The sequence below is a fragment of the Miniopterus natalensis genome, chromosome 15 (assembly GCF_054644295.1).
Source record: "Miniopterus natalensis isolate mMinNat1 chromosome 15, mMinNat1.hap1, whole genome shotgun sequence".
NCBI lineage: Eukaryota > Metazoa > Chordata > Mammalia > Chiroptera > Miniopteridae > Miniopterus > Miniopterus natalensis.
In genome coordinates this window covers 13,129,948-13,144,756 of record NC_142095.1, presented here as the reverse complement: position 1 = coordinate 13,144,756, position 14,809 = coordinate 13,129,948, and the positions used below count along the sequence as shown (strand labels likewise).

Sequence of the window (14,809 nt, the reverse complement as noted above, 5' to 3'; positions counted from 1 at the left end):
CGCGGCTGCTGGGCCATTTCAAGTGGGCAGGATGCAATTACCCACACTGACATTAGGCCAGGGGCTGTCACGAGGCCCTCCCCATCTGCTGGGGGAAAGGATCACCAGATAGTTAACAAGGACCAGTGGTCAGGATCTTCATTCTAGGAATCATTTCAAAGGCAGACACTTAAAAATATATATATATATATACTGAAGGAAAACTGTACCTGGTATAAAAATCACACCCTTCAGTGGAAAATAAATAACATTAAAGCCTCGAGAAGCTCAGTCCTTTCCTGTTTTTGGCGGAAAGACTTGTACATGGACGGGGAGCATGAACATTTCTACATTAGCTCCTCTTAGCACAGACATAGTATAACAGACAGTTGGTTCGGAAACTGGCAAAAAGAGATTTCCCAGCCCAAATGTATTGAATCCGATGCGTTTATCCCCTGTCATAACAGGGAGACTCATTACAAACTCGTGGAACGACACTGTGCAGTGTTTCTAGGGGCTTTGACACAAGGGTTGTTTTTTTACCAAGAAACGGAACTAATTTTTAGACTTTGCAGCAAAAATGCATAAACTGGGGCTGGACAGCAGCCCTTAAAAGCTACTGTGTGGTGACTGCACGTGGAATCCACAGGTCCATTTTAGCACAGCGATCCCCGCCTGTGTCCCCTGTCCCTGGTAACGTGTGTACCCCTCCCTAGTCAGAGAGAAACGAGAGGTTAAGGTATCTCGTATCCGATCGCTGTTTGATGGGTGGGCGTCCGTCACACTGACAAACAGAGTGGCTTCCCTCTGTTCCTCTCAGTAATTTGCCCTGTTTTATGGACCGAGAACTCAGCCTAAGGGGGGAGTAAGAAGCACCTCCAGGCCAGAGGTCCCTTTCCCCACTGCTGCTTTGTGCAGATATGCTGATGTCCCTGGGTTCCCTCGTGCCACTCCCAAAGCAGGTGCCAGGGAGCCTTCCCTGTGCTCTCCCTGCAAGGGGCTGTTTAACGTCACGATGCGAATCTGGAAAAGCTCTCCCTTCCCTTTCCCACTGGATGTAGAAAGGAAGGAAAAGAAATGAGGCAATAGGAGTCTTATTCAGCAATAAAAAAATTTCCTTTGTTGGGATGGTTCACTTTTAACTCTCTTTGCTTGCCAAGGCAGCATTTGGAGGGCCCCGAGAGAACTGCCATGGCTGGAGGGGGTGAGACAAGGTTAACTGTCACATGTAATGTAGCTGTCCACCCTGGGAGGGAAGAAGCCACAGGCTGGCCACCTACATGCCGAATTACAGCATCACTGTCCCCTTCCCTGCTCCCCCCGCATTGGTAATGTCACCATTTACCTGTTTCTGCAGCAGCTGCCATAGCCGATGGGGAGTCCCAAAGTCCTGGGGGCTTCACACTAGTTACCCCACCCTGCAGTGCCAAAGCATCTCAGAAAGTGCCCTAAGATGAGCTCAGCCTGACCATCAGCCCACCCTAGCCAGACATGGCCAATGTTCTTAACTCTCAAGAAGTGTGAGCAATTGGCCCTGGCCAGTGTGGCTTTGTGGTTAGAGCTTCATCCTGTGCACTGAAGGGTCTTGGGTTCAATTCTCAGTCAAGGGCACATACCTGGGTTGCAGGTTTAATCTCCGGCCCTGGTGGGGGCACGCACAGGAGGCAACCAATCGATGTGTCTCTCTCACATCGATGTTTCTCTCTCTCTCCCTCTCTCCCTTCCACTCTGTCTAAAAAAAAAAAAAATCAATGGAGAAATATAAAAAATAAAATATAAAGAAAGAAGTGTGAGCATTTGATTGCACTCACTAAATTCTGACCTGACCTGTACCATTTGTTCAGCTTTCACTAAGTGGCCAGTAGAGATTTCTTCTTCTTTCCTTCTTTGTGGATCATTTGTAAGTAACAAAGTTCCTCTCTCACAGAGGAAAACAGAAGGCCCATTAGTTACCGTTGATCTCAAGCTCTGCTGGTGTTAAAAACGTGGCATTGTTATGGCGAGGTTCGGGGTGTCCTCCTTACCCCTCCTTTTGCTCCCCCATCCAGCAAGCTACCTTCCACACATTTTATATGAGCGCTGGTTTTCCGCAAGGATGGAAGTTGGCAGAGCAAGGAATGAAATGAGCGCCACGTTTTATTTCTTCCTAAATAATTCTCCTCAAGGTGGGTAAACTTTTAGCCGTTAAATTGCTAAAAACGAAGATTCTCCGCTGCAAGAACAAATCTCCAGGTGACAATTATTTGTCTGTGTTCTTAGCATTTACGAGTCTCAGTAAACAGTCAGGGCATTTATGTTCCACCCATTACCTTCGCTCATAAACGTCCTTAAAGAAAAAGGAATCATTACGTTTCCTGACTGCATAGTGAGCGTAAACGTTCAGCACCCTGGGGGTCCCTGGGTGGGACAGACAGTGCACCTCAACTACCAGGGATCGAACCGTTTTTGAGGCATCGGCAAAAGTGTCAGGCTAACTGTATGGCCGTGATTTAGTGCTGTTCATGGAGATGTCATCTCTGGAAGACAAATTATAATTTCTAGGGCTATTTTTGGAGTTGGGGCCTCCCAGTACACAGATGCTGGGAATGGCTGGAAGTCACAGAAAGACACTGGCTGAAGAATATCAACCTCGTTCTGCTGGAACAAGTCTAGCTGTCCACGCAGGGGCCAGCCAGCCCTGGTATCTTTGTTGCTTAAAAGATACAGCCTCACCTTAGTTCAGCAAGTGCATCCTGGCATTGCAAAGTGTCAGAGCCAGAAATGGACCTTAAATGACCTAATTAGAACCAGCATTTTGCATGTGAGATAACTGAGGCTCCCCCTGGGAACTGATCTCACCAGCATCAGCGTCTCACAGCCAAGAAGCCCCCCAAATCCTGGCTTGGGGTTTGGTACTCTTCAAGATCTTCCCTGGGGTCAGGACGGTGGCACTGATTACAGGGTAAGGAATACACACAGAAAAGAGAGTGAGTTAGGAAAACAAGAAAGATAAGTTGCAGAGAAGTAAGTTTTCCTTTGTGGTGCACATAGCTTTCACCATTCTTTGCATTGCAATCAGAAAACACATCAGGGTAACTTATTTGCCAGTAGCCACCTGCAGATGAAAAATGAAAGGAAATGAGACAATTCTACGTTTTCTGGATCAAGACTTTTCAAACTGTTGTGAAAGACTGGTTTTTGTTCTCTTCTGACTGACTCTATCTAATATTTTGGTAAAATACACAAGAATTACTAGAAAAGTGAAATCCAAAAAAATAAAAAAATAAAAATAACCAGGCTTTTAAAATACGAGTCCAAACTTGTATGATTTAGAGACAAGAGACATAAACTTCTCTGACAAGTTACTGTAGAGTTGCTAGACACTTAATCTAGATCCCTGTGCTTGCTGCTCATGGGCCTGGGAGAGCCTGCTGGTCAGCACTGGCCTGTGGGTGGACCAGGCTTTGGGCAGCACTGCCCTGGGTCTCCTTTCCTCTCATGTTTTGCACAATTGTCTGGTTCTCTTAAATTGGACCTTTCTGATATCAGGGATGGGGATCAGGGCATCTGTCATTCTTCACAGGCACTTTATTGTGGTGAATACAGTTTTAGGAAAAAAAATCGTTTCCCCTCATGTTAAGAAACAAAACAAAACAGAACAGAACGTGACTGTGGTTGAACTCTCCTAAGGGAGACTTAATTTTGGGACTTTTGGGTTCATCTGGTTTGAGTGTAAAGAGGATTACAAATACTAAGCATGGCTAGTCGTCATTAAATTTGAATTCCACCAATTCTTGTGACCTCTGAAAGACCTGTGAAGGTTTTTGGTGCATCAGTTAAGAGTAGGCTTTTCATATTCAGGAAATAAAAACACAGGACACTCAGCTAAATTAGAATCTCACACAAGCAATAAATACTTTTTATAAGTATGGACCCAATATTTCATGGGTCATGCCATACACAATATTTGGGACATACTTATATTAAAATTTGACTGAACTTCAGATTGAACTAGATGTCTTGTATTTTATCTGGTAGTAGTTTTCCAATTAGTAGTCACTTTCAGCCTAGACTTGTGCAGATCTAGATTTTTCTAGGGAAAAGAATCAGTTCAGCCGATCAAATCTGGTCATATCGACCCAACTTGCTCAGCTATTGACAGCTGGAAGCTGGACTGTCAGTGCAAAGTGATAACATTCCTTTAGAAAAATGTGTTTTCCATGTAACAGTGCAGTTAGCTGTCTTTTCCTACTTTGAGACTTTTAATTAGTGTTTTCCAAAGCTCTTCTTCACCAATGGCACGAGGCATGGCAGAAGGTGAGCTGGTGAGAGGGGCCATTCAAATTGAACAGCTACATTGGGACAAAATTGGCTCAATGGACTGCAAATAGTGGAATTCTTTGCATCGAAATATACAGGGAAACATAGTGATAGACACACAAAAAACGGCCCTATTCCTACAACATATGGTAAACAAGCTGACAGGGATGCATCAGTATTTTTTTACAAACAAATTTATGAGAAACTTAGATGTGCAAAGGCAGAATTAGTTTATATTGAAAAAATGAATATTAAAAAAATGAAAGTCTTAGATACTTAATGCAGGTTTATTTTAATCCTTTTAAAGATATGTCATCAATAGCTGTATTCTTTCATTCAATGAGAATGTTTGTTTTGAGGTCTTAAATGAGAGTTTTGACATTTTCGAAGTAGAATTAATGCTCCTAGATGTTACAGAAAGGTTTAAGCTTTTCTTAAATTGACGTCAGATCCAGGTAAGAAGGAAATGGCTACTTAAAACACATGTGTAATTTAGATACTGTCACCTCTGGGTGTTTAAACATATCTTGTCAACTGATAATCATACCTAGAAATATATACTTACTAAAAAATTTATTTTAAAATAATGTTTAAATAATATGTTCATTTTAAGACAAATTGGAAAATGTCAGTATTTATCAAAAAGAGAAGTAAAATCACCAATAACCCCATCACAGAGAAAAGGTTCCACTGTTGTTATTTTGCTATAGTCCTTCCAGTCTCTTGTCTCTGTTTATATTTCATTGTTGAAATCATATACGGTGTTGTGTTCTGATTTTTCCCCCATTAGCTATTCAACTTAAGCATTTCCTAAGTTGTTAAAATGTTTCTAAGTATCATTGTAATGGTTGAATCATATTTTATAGTGAGTTTATTTAATGAACTAGAGTTGGACATTCAGGTTTTTCCAATTTCTTAGTCTTAAACTTCTAATGGTGATCTGTTTTAGATTCATAGAAGTAAAATTACTGGGTTACAGGAATGAAAGTTTTTAAGGCTACACATGTTATTAAGCTGTATTGAAAAGCATTATAGACATTTATTAGGATTGTATGAGTGCCCATTTCACTGACCTTCATTGCTAACATATTCCTTTTATTTTATTAACCTGTTGGATTAGGGTTCTCCAGGGAAATGCAACTAGTATGATGTGTGTGTATGTGTGTATACAGAGAGAGTGTCCCTAGAAATACATATATACTTTAACAGCTGATAGTTCAGTTTTGAAAATAAAACATTTTAATAAACACTGCCTTTATAATTATTCAAAATGTGTATACATTTTTTGGGGACACCCCATATGTATACACACACATATACAGAGAGAGAGATTTATTTTAAGGAATTGGCTCATGTGATTGTGGGGCTAGCAAATCCAAAAAAAATGCAGGTTAAGTTAGCAGGCTAGAGACTAAGAAAAGATTTGATGTTGAGTCTTGAGTGTAAAGACAGTCTGGAGACAGAATTTCTTCTAGAAGGATCTGTCTTTATTCTTAAACCCTTCAACTGACTGAAGGAGGCCCACCCACATGGTAGAGAATAATCTGCTTTATTCAAAGTCTACTGATGTATATGTCAATCACATCTAAAAAACACCTTACAACAACATCGAGACTAATGTTTTTTGTTTTTTAATATCTCTTTATTGATTTCAGAGAGAGGAAGGGAGAGAGAGAGAGAAACATCAACGATGAGAGAGTCATTGATCGGCTGCCTCCTGCATGCCCCTCACTGGGGATCGAGCCCACAACCCGGGCATGTGCCCTGACCGGGAATCGAACCCCGAACTCCTGGATCCTAGGTTGATGCTCAACCGCTGAGCCATGCCTGGCTGGGCTAGACCAGTGTTTGATCAAACATCTGGGTACCATAGCCCAGCCAAGTTGACGCATACAATTCACCATTACGCCTGCCATACAGAGTTTATGCTATATGATGGAAGGCCATGTTCTTTCTTTCTTGCCTTTTGATCAACACGATCTGTTTCTATGAAGACACACTGACTTATTTAAGACTTTTATATAGACTGTAAGGTTTTTGTTTTAAACACAAAGATTATCTCATCCAATTTTGGTATAAAGCATTTATAATCTCTATCAAATGATGCTTTGGAAAAAGCTGGGATTGGGCTTTATACACACGAGTCACGAATAGCCCTCTGCCATGTTACAGCTGGGTGTGAGCTTGGATAGGATCGTTAAACTCCCTCCCTCTCAATTTCTCAACAGTGAAGTCTGAAAAATCATACGCACCTTCCAGGTGCTTGTGAGTTTTAACTGAGGAAGCATTTATAAACTTCTCATACAGTGAGTGTCTAGCATGTAGTAAGCATGTGTTTCTATTCCTCGTCTTCTTCACCTTCTTTCTTTCTTAGTCAACCCCACACCCCAGTGCTCACTCCCAGTGCAGTGCAGAAAAACACTTCCCTCCTTTAAACACTCAGGACTGTAGCAGTTCTCCCAGAAAACATAGCAGATTTTGCTTTTGGAGTACACGTCTCATTTCCCCTTCTATTATTTCAGAAAGTATCATACATTCATTGCTGATAGACAAATGAGATGATTTTAGGTGAACATTTTATTCATTTACTTAACAAACATTTTAAAATTGTGTATTACATCCCAAGGACTGTTCTGGGTGCTGGGGATGTAACAGTGACATGATAGATGCATTCCCTGCCTTTTCAGACTTTAGGTATTAGTGGGGGAGACACTCAAACAAGGAAAGCAACAATGATAGACTCAAGCTACAAGTATTGTCGTATTAGGCAGGGTAGACTAGGTGATGCTGTGGTTAAGTGACCGAACCTCAGCAGCCTAATACAATAAAGGTTCAATTCTCACTCACTCGTGACAAATCAATGACTGGTCCAGGTGACTCTTTAAGGTAGTTGTGCTCAGCCTTCCAAGATGTTGCCTCTATACCAGCAGGTCCTTCCATCAGAGAACAGTGGGCTAGAGAATTAAATAAGAGTTAAAAGCATTTATAGGTGTCACTTCTGCTTCATATTTCATTGGCTACAGTAAGTCACATGGTCATGCCTACTTTCAATGAAGTGAAGAAGTGTATCCTGGGTAACCCTAGTGGTAAAGGAGAACCAGATGTGCCTGCAAAGTATTAAGCTCTATGAGAGGATATTATGTATTTTTTGCAAAGATAATAGAAACAAAATAAACATGAGCTTTTATGTATAATATTGCTTAGAATTATAGTAAAGTATGCTTTTCAGAAAAACTCCTGAGTCAACTTAAAGAAAATGACTTAATAACTCTTACTACAAATTGGTAACTCAGATAGGAGAAAACACATTAAGGTCATTATGAATAGTTGATGTATGGTAGATACCGAGTTGCTAAGTCTACTTGAGGACAAGGGTGAGGATACTTATATAGGTATCCTCAATTATTTAGACACATAATAGATGCTCAATAAAACTTTGTTGAAGTTAATAATGCTTATTGCTTTAAATTAGTCTTGCTTTGCCCTGGCTGGGTGGCTCAGGTGGTTGGAGCAATGTCCCATGAACCAAAAGTTTATGGGTTTGATTTCTGGTCAGGGCACATACCTAAGTTGAGGGCACCATCCCAGGTCAGGGTTTGTACACGATGCAACTGATTGATGTTCCTGTCTCACATCAATGTTTCTCTCTCTCTCTCCCGCTTCTTTCTCTCTCTCTCTAAAAACTCAATAAAAGAATATCCTCAGGGGTGAGGGTTAAAAAATTTATTTTTGCTTTTATACTTGATTTTTATACTTGATATACTCTTGAACTATAGTCCCATATTATTTTATCCTGAGGCTTACGATTGCCTTCCATGGCCGATATTTATTGTTTTTAATCTACATTAATAGTTTTGCATTCAATTATAATTTAAATTTGGACCACATATGGTTGAATCACTAGTCTCTTTTTCCTAATTTGTCTCAGGTATTTTCTTAAACCACTGGTCAGTATTCGGTTGGTGAAAAAAACGTTATAACATTACTTTAATGTTGGAATTTGCAGTCTACCATCTTGTCTTTCTTCTTCGTAAAACCAACTTTTATGTTTAATACTCCTTTAGAAATCACTAAAAGAAAAGAAATTCACAGATTTGAATAAAGAAGGCAGAAAATGCCAAAAAATATATATTCAAGGTCATGAATGTCATCTTGAAGATGGAATAGTATATGTGCTTTCAAACATAGTGCAATTTTTTTTTTCTCTTATATCTCTACTGTTATTTTCCTTTGCTTTTGCCTAAGTCTTTGTAATTCAGAAAGTAACCCTAAAGAGAAGACTCTGGTTTTCTTTGAGTGGATAGGTCAAGGACAAATGAGAAGAGTCTTCATTTCTATCCAGTTGACCCTCATTTTAGCACCATCACTTCTCTACCTCACGATGGTGTTTCTGAGGCATCGCCTCATTCCTGTCAGCCAAGAAATCGTCTATAATGAGAACCTCTCCAGTCTGTGCTGTGAGTCATGTGAATCTGAGAGAGTCCATGTCCTTTGCTGCAGTTTGCTGCTCTTGAATTTGTACAAAATTTGGTGGTTAGTTGGCAAATGGGACGCAGCTGACTTCTGATTTAGAGAGTGTCTTAAATGAGTTACCTCCTACCTTACCTTGATCATTTAAATGGAAAGCAGTGCTGCTCCAACAGAGCAGACATGATATGAAAACGATTTCTCACATGAGTTTCTTCCCTCCCAAATTGCCATGGCTACTGGTATCTCTGAGGGGGAAAAAATTAAAAAACAAACAAACAAGGGTTTTACAATTCTCACAAGTGGTAAATCATCTTTGCATTATTTAAGAAAAGCTTTAAATGTTCCATGAATTGTTTTGGCTAATGACAATTGATGCAAAGAATATAACAATAATCTAATAAAATAGAATAGCCTTTTGGAAAGTGATAATTTGTGTGGAAGATGCTGATAGCATCAATACATATAAGTGGGCTATAGCTTGAGCTGAGGAATTATTTTTCCTTATATTTGTAAATAAGGCAGTATTCTTTTCCCTTCAAGGAGTATCTAGATCACTTATTAATAAAAGAATACTGGCTTCCTTTGTCCATGGTGGCAAAATTGGCAGAGGCAATGTAGGATACTGATCATATAGGCCTTAGAATCTGGAGGAGCCCGAATAGATCTTTTAGGAGGACAGTATTCTATAGTTGAAGATCTAGATCTAGAGCCAGAATATTTGGATAGAGTCCTGGCTGTAGACTATCAAGTGTCACTAATTGAGCTTCCCATACAAAGTTCTCACCAAGGCTTTAACAGTCTGGCTCCAGGGTACCTCTCCAGCATTATTTTGATAGTCTTCACTCCTCACTTGTGCCATTCCAGCCGCTGCGCCATTTCTCACACATTCCTGAGACACACTCTTGTTGCCAGGCTTCTGCACTTGCTGTTCCCTCTGCCTGGGATGCTCTTCCCCCAGATGCAAGCTGATATTTTTTGAGCAGATTAAATATGTTCCATGGTATTATAAATACATCATGTTTAGCGGGCGAATTCTCATAGTAACTATAGGAAGTGGGTAGTGCCATTGGATGGATGGAAATAAATGGGGGCATGCTGACACATCAGAGGCACGAGGGGAACCAAGGCAGTTTGGGTGGGAGCCAAGACTTTCACAATGTGTATTCTTAAGAGTATGTAATACCCAGGGCATAGTTTACACCCTTCCTTTAACCCCAGAGCTCCTCCTTGGAGAGCATTTCTGACTATCCTATTTAAGGTGGAATCCCTGTGATTCTTACTAGTTTTATATTTTGCAGCAGCACTAAAGGCCACCTGGTCTTATATCACCTACTTACCTCGCTTATCCCTTTATCTTTCCCCTAGAATACTCTCTTTAGGAGGGAAGAGCCTTGTCCTGAATGGTGGGTCACCACCCACCCCACACCCAGAAATGTACTGACCTGGACTAGAAAAAGATATGAGTGGTGTGAGATGATCATGTTTAAGGCGTCTCACTCATCAAACATTTACAGAGTATCCCCCTTATGGCAGACACCACACCTGTTTTGGAACCATGAAGGTGAACCAGAGTGATGGGAACTCCTCCTGCTTCATGAGCTTCATAGAAGCATCATGCAATTCACAGGCAGTTACACAGGATAAGCACAATATTAGGGCAAATATAAGGTGCAGTGGGGAAGCAAGGGTTCAGTGTAAGCTACTGTGAGGGACTGATCTCCACGCTGAGACCTAAAGGATGGCCTGAAGGGTAAAGGGACAGTGGAGGTGGGTTTGGGAGAACACTCTGGGCAGAGGGAGTGACAGGGGGCCCTGAGAGAGCACCTTCGGGTCCTAAAAGCAGTTCAGCATGACTCAGGTGGAGAAGGTAAGGGGAAGATTTTACTCTCTGAGTCTGGAGAAGGAAGTTGGGTTTGCAAGGGTCTTGAAAACTATTCCAGGAGTCAGGATTCTCTTGGTCCGAGCAAGGAGGTGCCCCCGAAGAACCTTTAAATCAAAGGGATTTTTATTTAGTACCTTATCAGTGTACCACCTTCAGCCAGTTTAGTTGGCAGTATCTCCATTTTCCAGATGGGACACCTGAGGCCCAGAATAACACATCTAAACATCAACCGAGTTGATTTAATTTCCTCAATTACAGGGCTCTCAGGACTCCTAACTCCTACCCTCCCACCCTCTCTCCTTCCTTCCTTCTGTTGTTCTTGTCAAAAGGCAAACGTAAAACTATTTACTCACCACCATTCTCTTTTTCCAAGGGGCACGCAGGCACTCACACAGCTTCCAAAAACATCCCCGAGCGGAGGCTGATGGCCTCAGGGGTGGCAGGGCTTGTGCAGGGATGAGCACGATATTGTGCACGGGGCCCGAGCTCTGTTCTTGACCAGCAAGCTGGATTTGCACCGGGGGCTGTGTCTCTGGAAAGGCGCCTCTGGGCTGGGGGAGCAGAGCCGACTTGACAAACTCTAGAGCAGCTCAGCGCCGGCCTGCCCGCGCTTTGGGCATGCGTGAGCTCTCGCAGCAAAACACAGCTGGCTGGGCTAATTTTAGCCACGCCAGCCTTGAAAAGAGACCCTTTAAGGAAATATATTTTCTCGGAAACAATTTGTATTATAATGCAGCAGCTGATCGACATGTCAGACTATCACTTACTATTGGTGGGGGAAAACTCTGCCAAGTAATTATGATTTTTTGTTCTTTCTGTGCGTGTGTGTGTGTGATATCCATAAAGCAAGTAGAGCATCCATGATCAAAATAATTATAAAGAGACAGACAATGAGAGAAGCAGTGTTTTTTTTATTTAGGAAGAAGTTCACACACCTGAGGGAACATCTCTTTTGGTATTTCCAAACTGGCCGTGATGAGAAGGCTTCTTCCCGCTGCGATAAGTTGGCCACTGCGATCTGGGGTGCGCGGCTTGTTAACCGTGGTCCTGTGTCCACTCAGAATTCCCTCAACACTTAGCATCTTCCGAGTCCTCCGAGAAGTAAAACGTTAGTTTCTAAGCCCTGCCTTGGGTTCGTCGGGCTTCAGCGCCTTCGCAGGTTTGGAGAGCCTCGGGGGCACACTTTTTTGCATTGTAACCAGCTAGGTTAGTCCCTCTGCCTTGGTTTTTTTTCCCCCCCTTTCTCTCCCTTCCTCCCTTGGCCTCGCCTCCCTCCCGCCCGTGGTCCTCCCCGTTTTGTTTCGCTGAGCCGCTTACCTTTTCAACTTGGCCCGAAAAGGAAAGAAGGCAGCCCCCGCGCGGAGCAGATGGACAGAAGGATAAGAAAGGACCCACCGCCCGCGGCCGGGTCCCGCGGTTCCGTCCCAGCGGCAGCAGCCTGGCTGCGAAAACCCGCTCTGCTCTCCCAGCTAGCCAGCAGAGGGAATCGGAACTTTGCTTGCAGCAGCAGGGGCTGAAGCAGCCCTTTTTTTTTTTCCTTCTTGGAGGAAATACTGCAGCCTTCTGGACTGCGTACGTCGCTCCCTGGAGAGGCTCCCTCGGTTCCACCCACCGGCTGGAAGGAGGGGAAGTGAATGAAAGGACAGGACGAGCCCCGATCACCATGTCACTCTGGGAGGGAGACAGCAGCAACTAAGCTGTGCAAGGTTTTTTTTTTTTTTTTTTCCTTCCTTTTTCTTTTCCCCTTTCTGTTTCTTTTTCTCCCCCGTTTTCTCCCCCCCCCCCCCAGCTTCCTCTTTCTTTCTTTTTATTTGCTTTTTTCTTTAAGGTGAAGAAAGAGACACACAGAAGACAGGAAGCTGATCTGCAAGGATTCGGGAGTTATGCTGAAAGGACTTTGATTTTTTTTTTTTTTCTTTCCCCTTTACAAACGCTGGCAATTGACATCACTACAGACAGCCTGGTACAGAACAAACTGCCTCATCCCGAGTGGACCCCGGCGGCTGGGAGAAGGCAGACGAGACCTGGGGAAGCTGTGTGTGCGCTTTTATTTTTCCTACCGATCCCCGTCTCCTAGTTTTTGTTGGTGGTTTTTTGGTTTTGTTTTGTTCTTGTTTTTGTTTTTTGGTGTGTTTTTTTTTTATATTCTTGCTGGGTTGGAACTAGCGAGTGGTGGAAGGCGAGGAATCTCGGAAGCCTCATCAGTCATCGGGACTGTCAGGAATAGTGGTTTAAGAGGAAGCTCGGCCTGGGGCACTATACCCTGTCATCCAGTTCCCTGCCTCGGAGATAAAGATTCCAGCTACATGGGCAAACGCCTGGATCAGCCACAAATGTACCCCCAGTACACTTACTACTATCCTCATTATCTCCAAACCAAGGTATGGCTCGCGCCCCAGGCTGGCAGTCAGTGCGGTGTCCTTCTGCACTTGGGATGGGAAGCAGACAGGCATGTGAATTATTATTTAACCCCCCCATCACCTCTTCCTGCTTCTTGGAAATTAGTAACATACCAGCGGAGTTATTAAGGCAGCGGAGAACATAGAAGAAAGCAAGCCTGGAATTGTGGCTTGCTCTTTAAGGAGAGATAATAGTTTCACCTGAGTTCTTTTGTTGTTATTTGGCAGCGTAAATGTGCCTGGTATCTGTAAAGTCCTTTGCAGATGGGCAGGGTTGTTAGAAAAAGGAGATCCTAACAGTGATTATCAGGCACAAGAATAAAATTTCAGGGGCTTTTCTGGTGAGCTGTTCTTTGTTTGCCACTCTTAAGAGGGTTTTTCCCACTGGATAGGACACCCCAGGGTGGGGGTAACTCAAACTTTTAATCTCTGAGTATAGGATAAAAGAAGGGTGTGGAAGGTGTAAGACAGTGAACTAAAGTCTCTTGGAGTTTGTTGGGGTGTATATATATGTTTTTTTACTTGCCTAACATTTTGTTTCATATGGAGGGTGATCAGGATGCTACAGACTGAACTGTGGAGCTTTTCCATAGATGTTCTTGACTTTTAGAAGCTCTGTTTGTCTGTGTCGGCTTCGATCAGAAGGCCTGGGTCTTGAAATGGGATGAAATGTAACTGATGGTAATTGGACGCGAATTGGTTAAATACTTCAGGGTTTATGCGTGTGCTCATTAGGGGGCCAGTGGGAAGCCCACGTAGCTAAGCAATGGGCAGTGCCAACCATGAACTTTACCCTGCAGTTCACACATGAAGGACTCTCAGGTGTGATATCACGGCTCCAATTTGTCAATTAGATTGAACTTGATTTTGGGGGAGAAAAATGTTGGTAGAGTTCCCACCTTGAATGCACGGATTATATTTCTTTACCGATGATATTATTTTGTATTGCATTAGCCAGACTCCACAGTCTTCTTCGTGGATAAATATGCCGAGAGTGAACTAGGCATGCCTGAGTGATCTCTGCTGTCACCAGGGCTCCTTGATGCGATTAAGCTTTGGTAATTCATGCTGTAGTTATCTCTCATTTATTCTGTCTCATCAAACAATGCCTGTTTGTGAGCCAGACCAGGCAGCAGACTTTCAATATTATATTAAAGATTGTTGCCTTTTTCCCTTCTGTTCCCAGCGCGCTGTGATTCGCCCTGCCCCTCCAAGGTCGACTCACATTGCTTTTTGCCTTTGTGAGCATTTAGTTTGTGCTGCTGCTGCTTAAATAGACCAGCCCTTCTGCTCCAGTGCCTTGAGTTTTAACTCTTTGGGGATTGGGAGGAGAATGGTGCCTGCCTTCCTTGAGGAAATGGCAAAGCAAGGACAAGCTGAAAAGGGGAAATTTGTAGTCATTTCTCATCCCCCAAAGAAACAAAAACAACAAACTCAAGGGGTTGCATGAAAAAAATATTGGACATTCCATCCCTTTTACTCATTTGGCTAAATTTTTCCAAATGTTTCAAAAATCACGCTCTCTTTTGGGTCCTTGTTTTCTACTGTGAAGTGTATTCAGAAAAGAAACTTTAGATGGAAATGAATGGAATAATTGCTTTTCTGCATGAGATTTCTTTTAACCTATTACCAGCAGGAAATAATGTCATGCGCATTATATTAAAGACACAGGGTGCTGGATGAGCCACCCTGGTGGAAAGTGTGTGTGTGTGTGTGCGTGTGTGCGTGTGTGTGTGTGTGTGTGTGTGTGTGAGATTGGGCTAAAGGGGAAAGTGGAGTG

General features: G+C 42.7%; 1 protein-coding gene and 1 long non-coding RNA gene across 11 annotated transcripts in view; one reads left to right on the top strand and one right to left on the bottom strand.

The window, feature by feature from the left end:
* Positions 1 to 14,809, top strand: part of RBMS3 (RNA binding motif single stranded interacting protein 3) — a 640,734-nt gene that overhangs the window by 66,141 nt on the left and 559,784 nt on the right. For 3 of the 10 annotated variants that reach the window (XM_016198817.2, XM_016198814.2, XM_016198813.2), the window contains exon 1: positions 11,981 to 13,011. The exons of 3 other annotated variants lie outside the window; for them this stretch is intronic. In XM_016198817.2, the coding sequence (XP_016054303.1) occupies positions 12,937 to 13,011 (75 nt within the window). In that variant the 5' untranslated portion in view covers positions 11,981 to 12,936. Of the gene's footprint in view, positions 1 to 11,977; positions 13,012 to 14,809 lie in introns of those variants that run through there. 4 more of the 10 variants (XM_016198819.2, XM_087824905.1, XM_087824903.1 and 1 more) reach the window with 4 other exon arrangements.
* On the bottom strand, positions 6,670 to 9,608 carry LOC107526380 (uncharacterized). The gene is made up of 3 exons (XR_001602159.2): positions 9,533 to 9,608; positions 8,884 to 8,993; positions 6,670 to 7,232 (listed from the first exon to the last, which is right to left on the bottom strand). It is a non-coding gene; the product is annotated as an uncharacterized LOC107526380 (long non-coding RNA).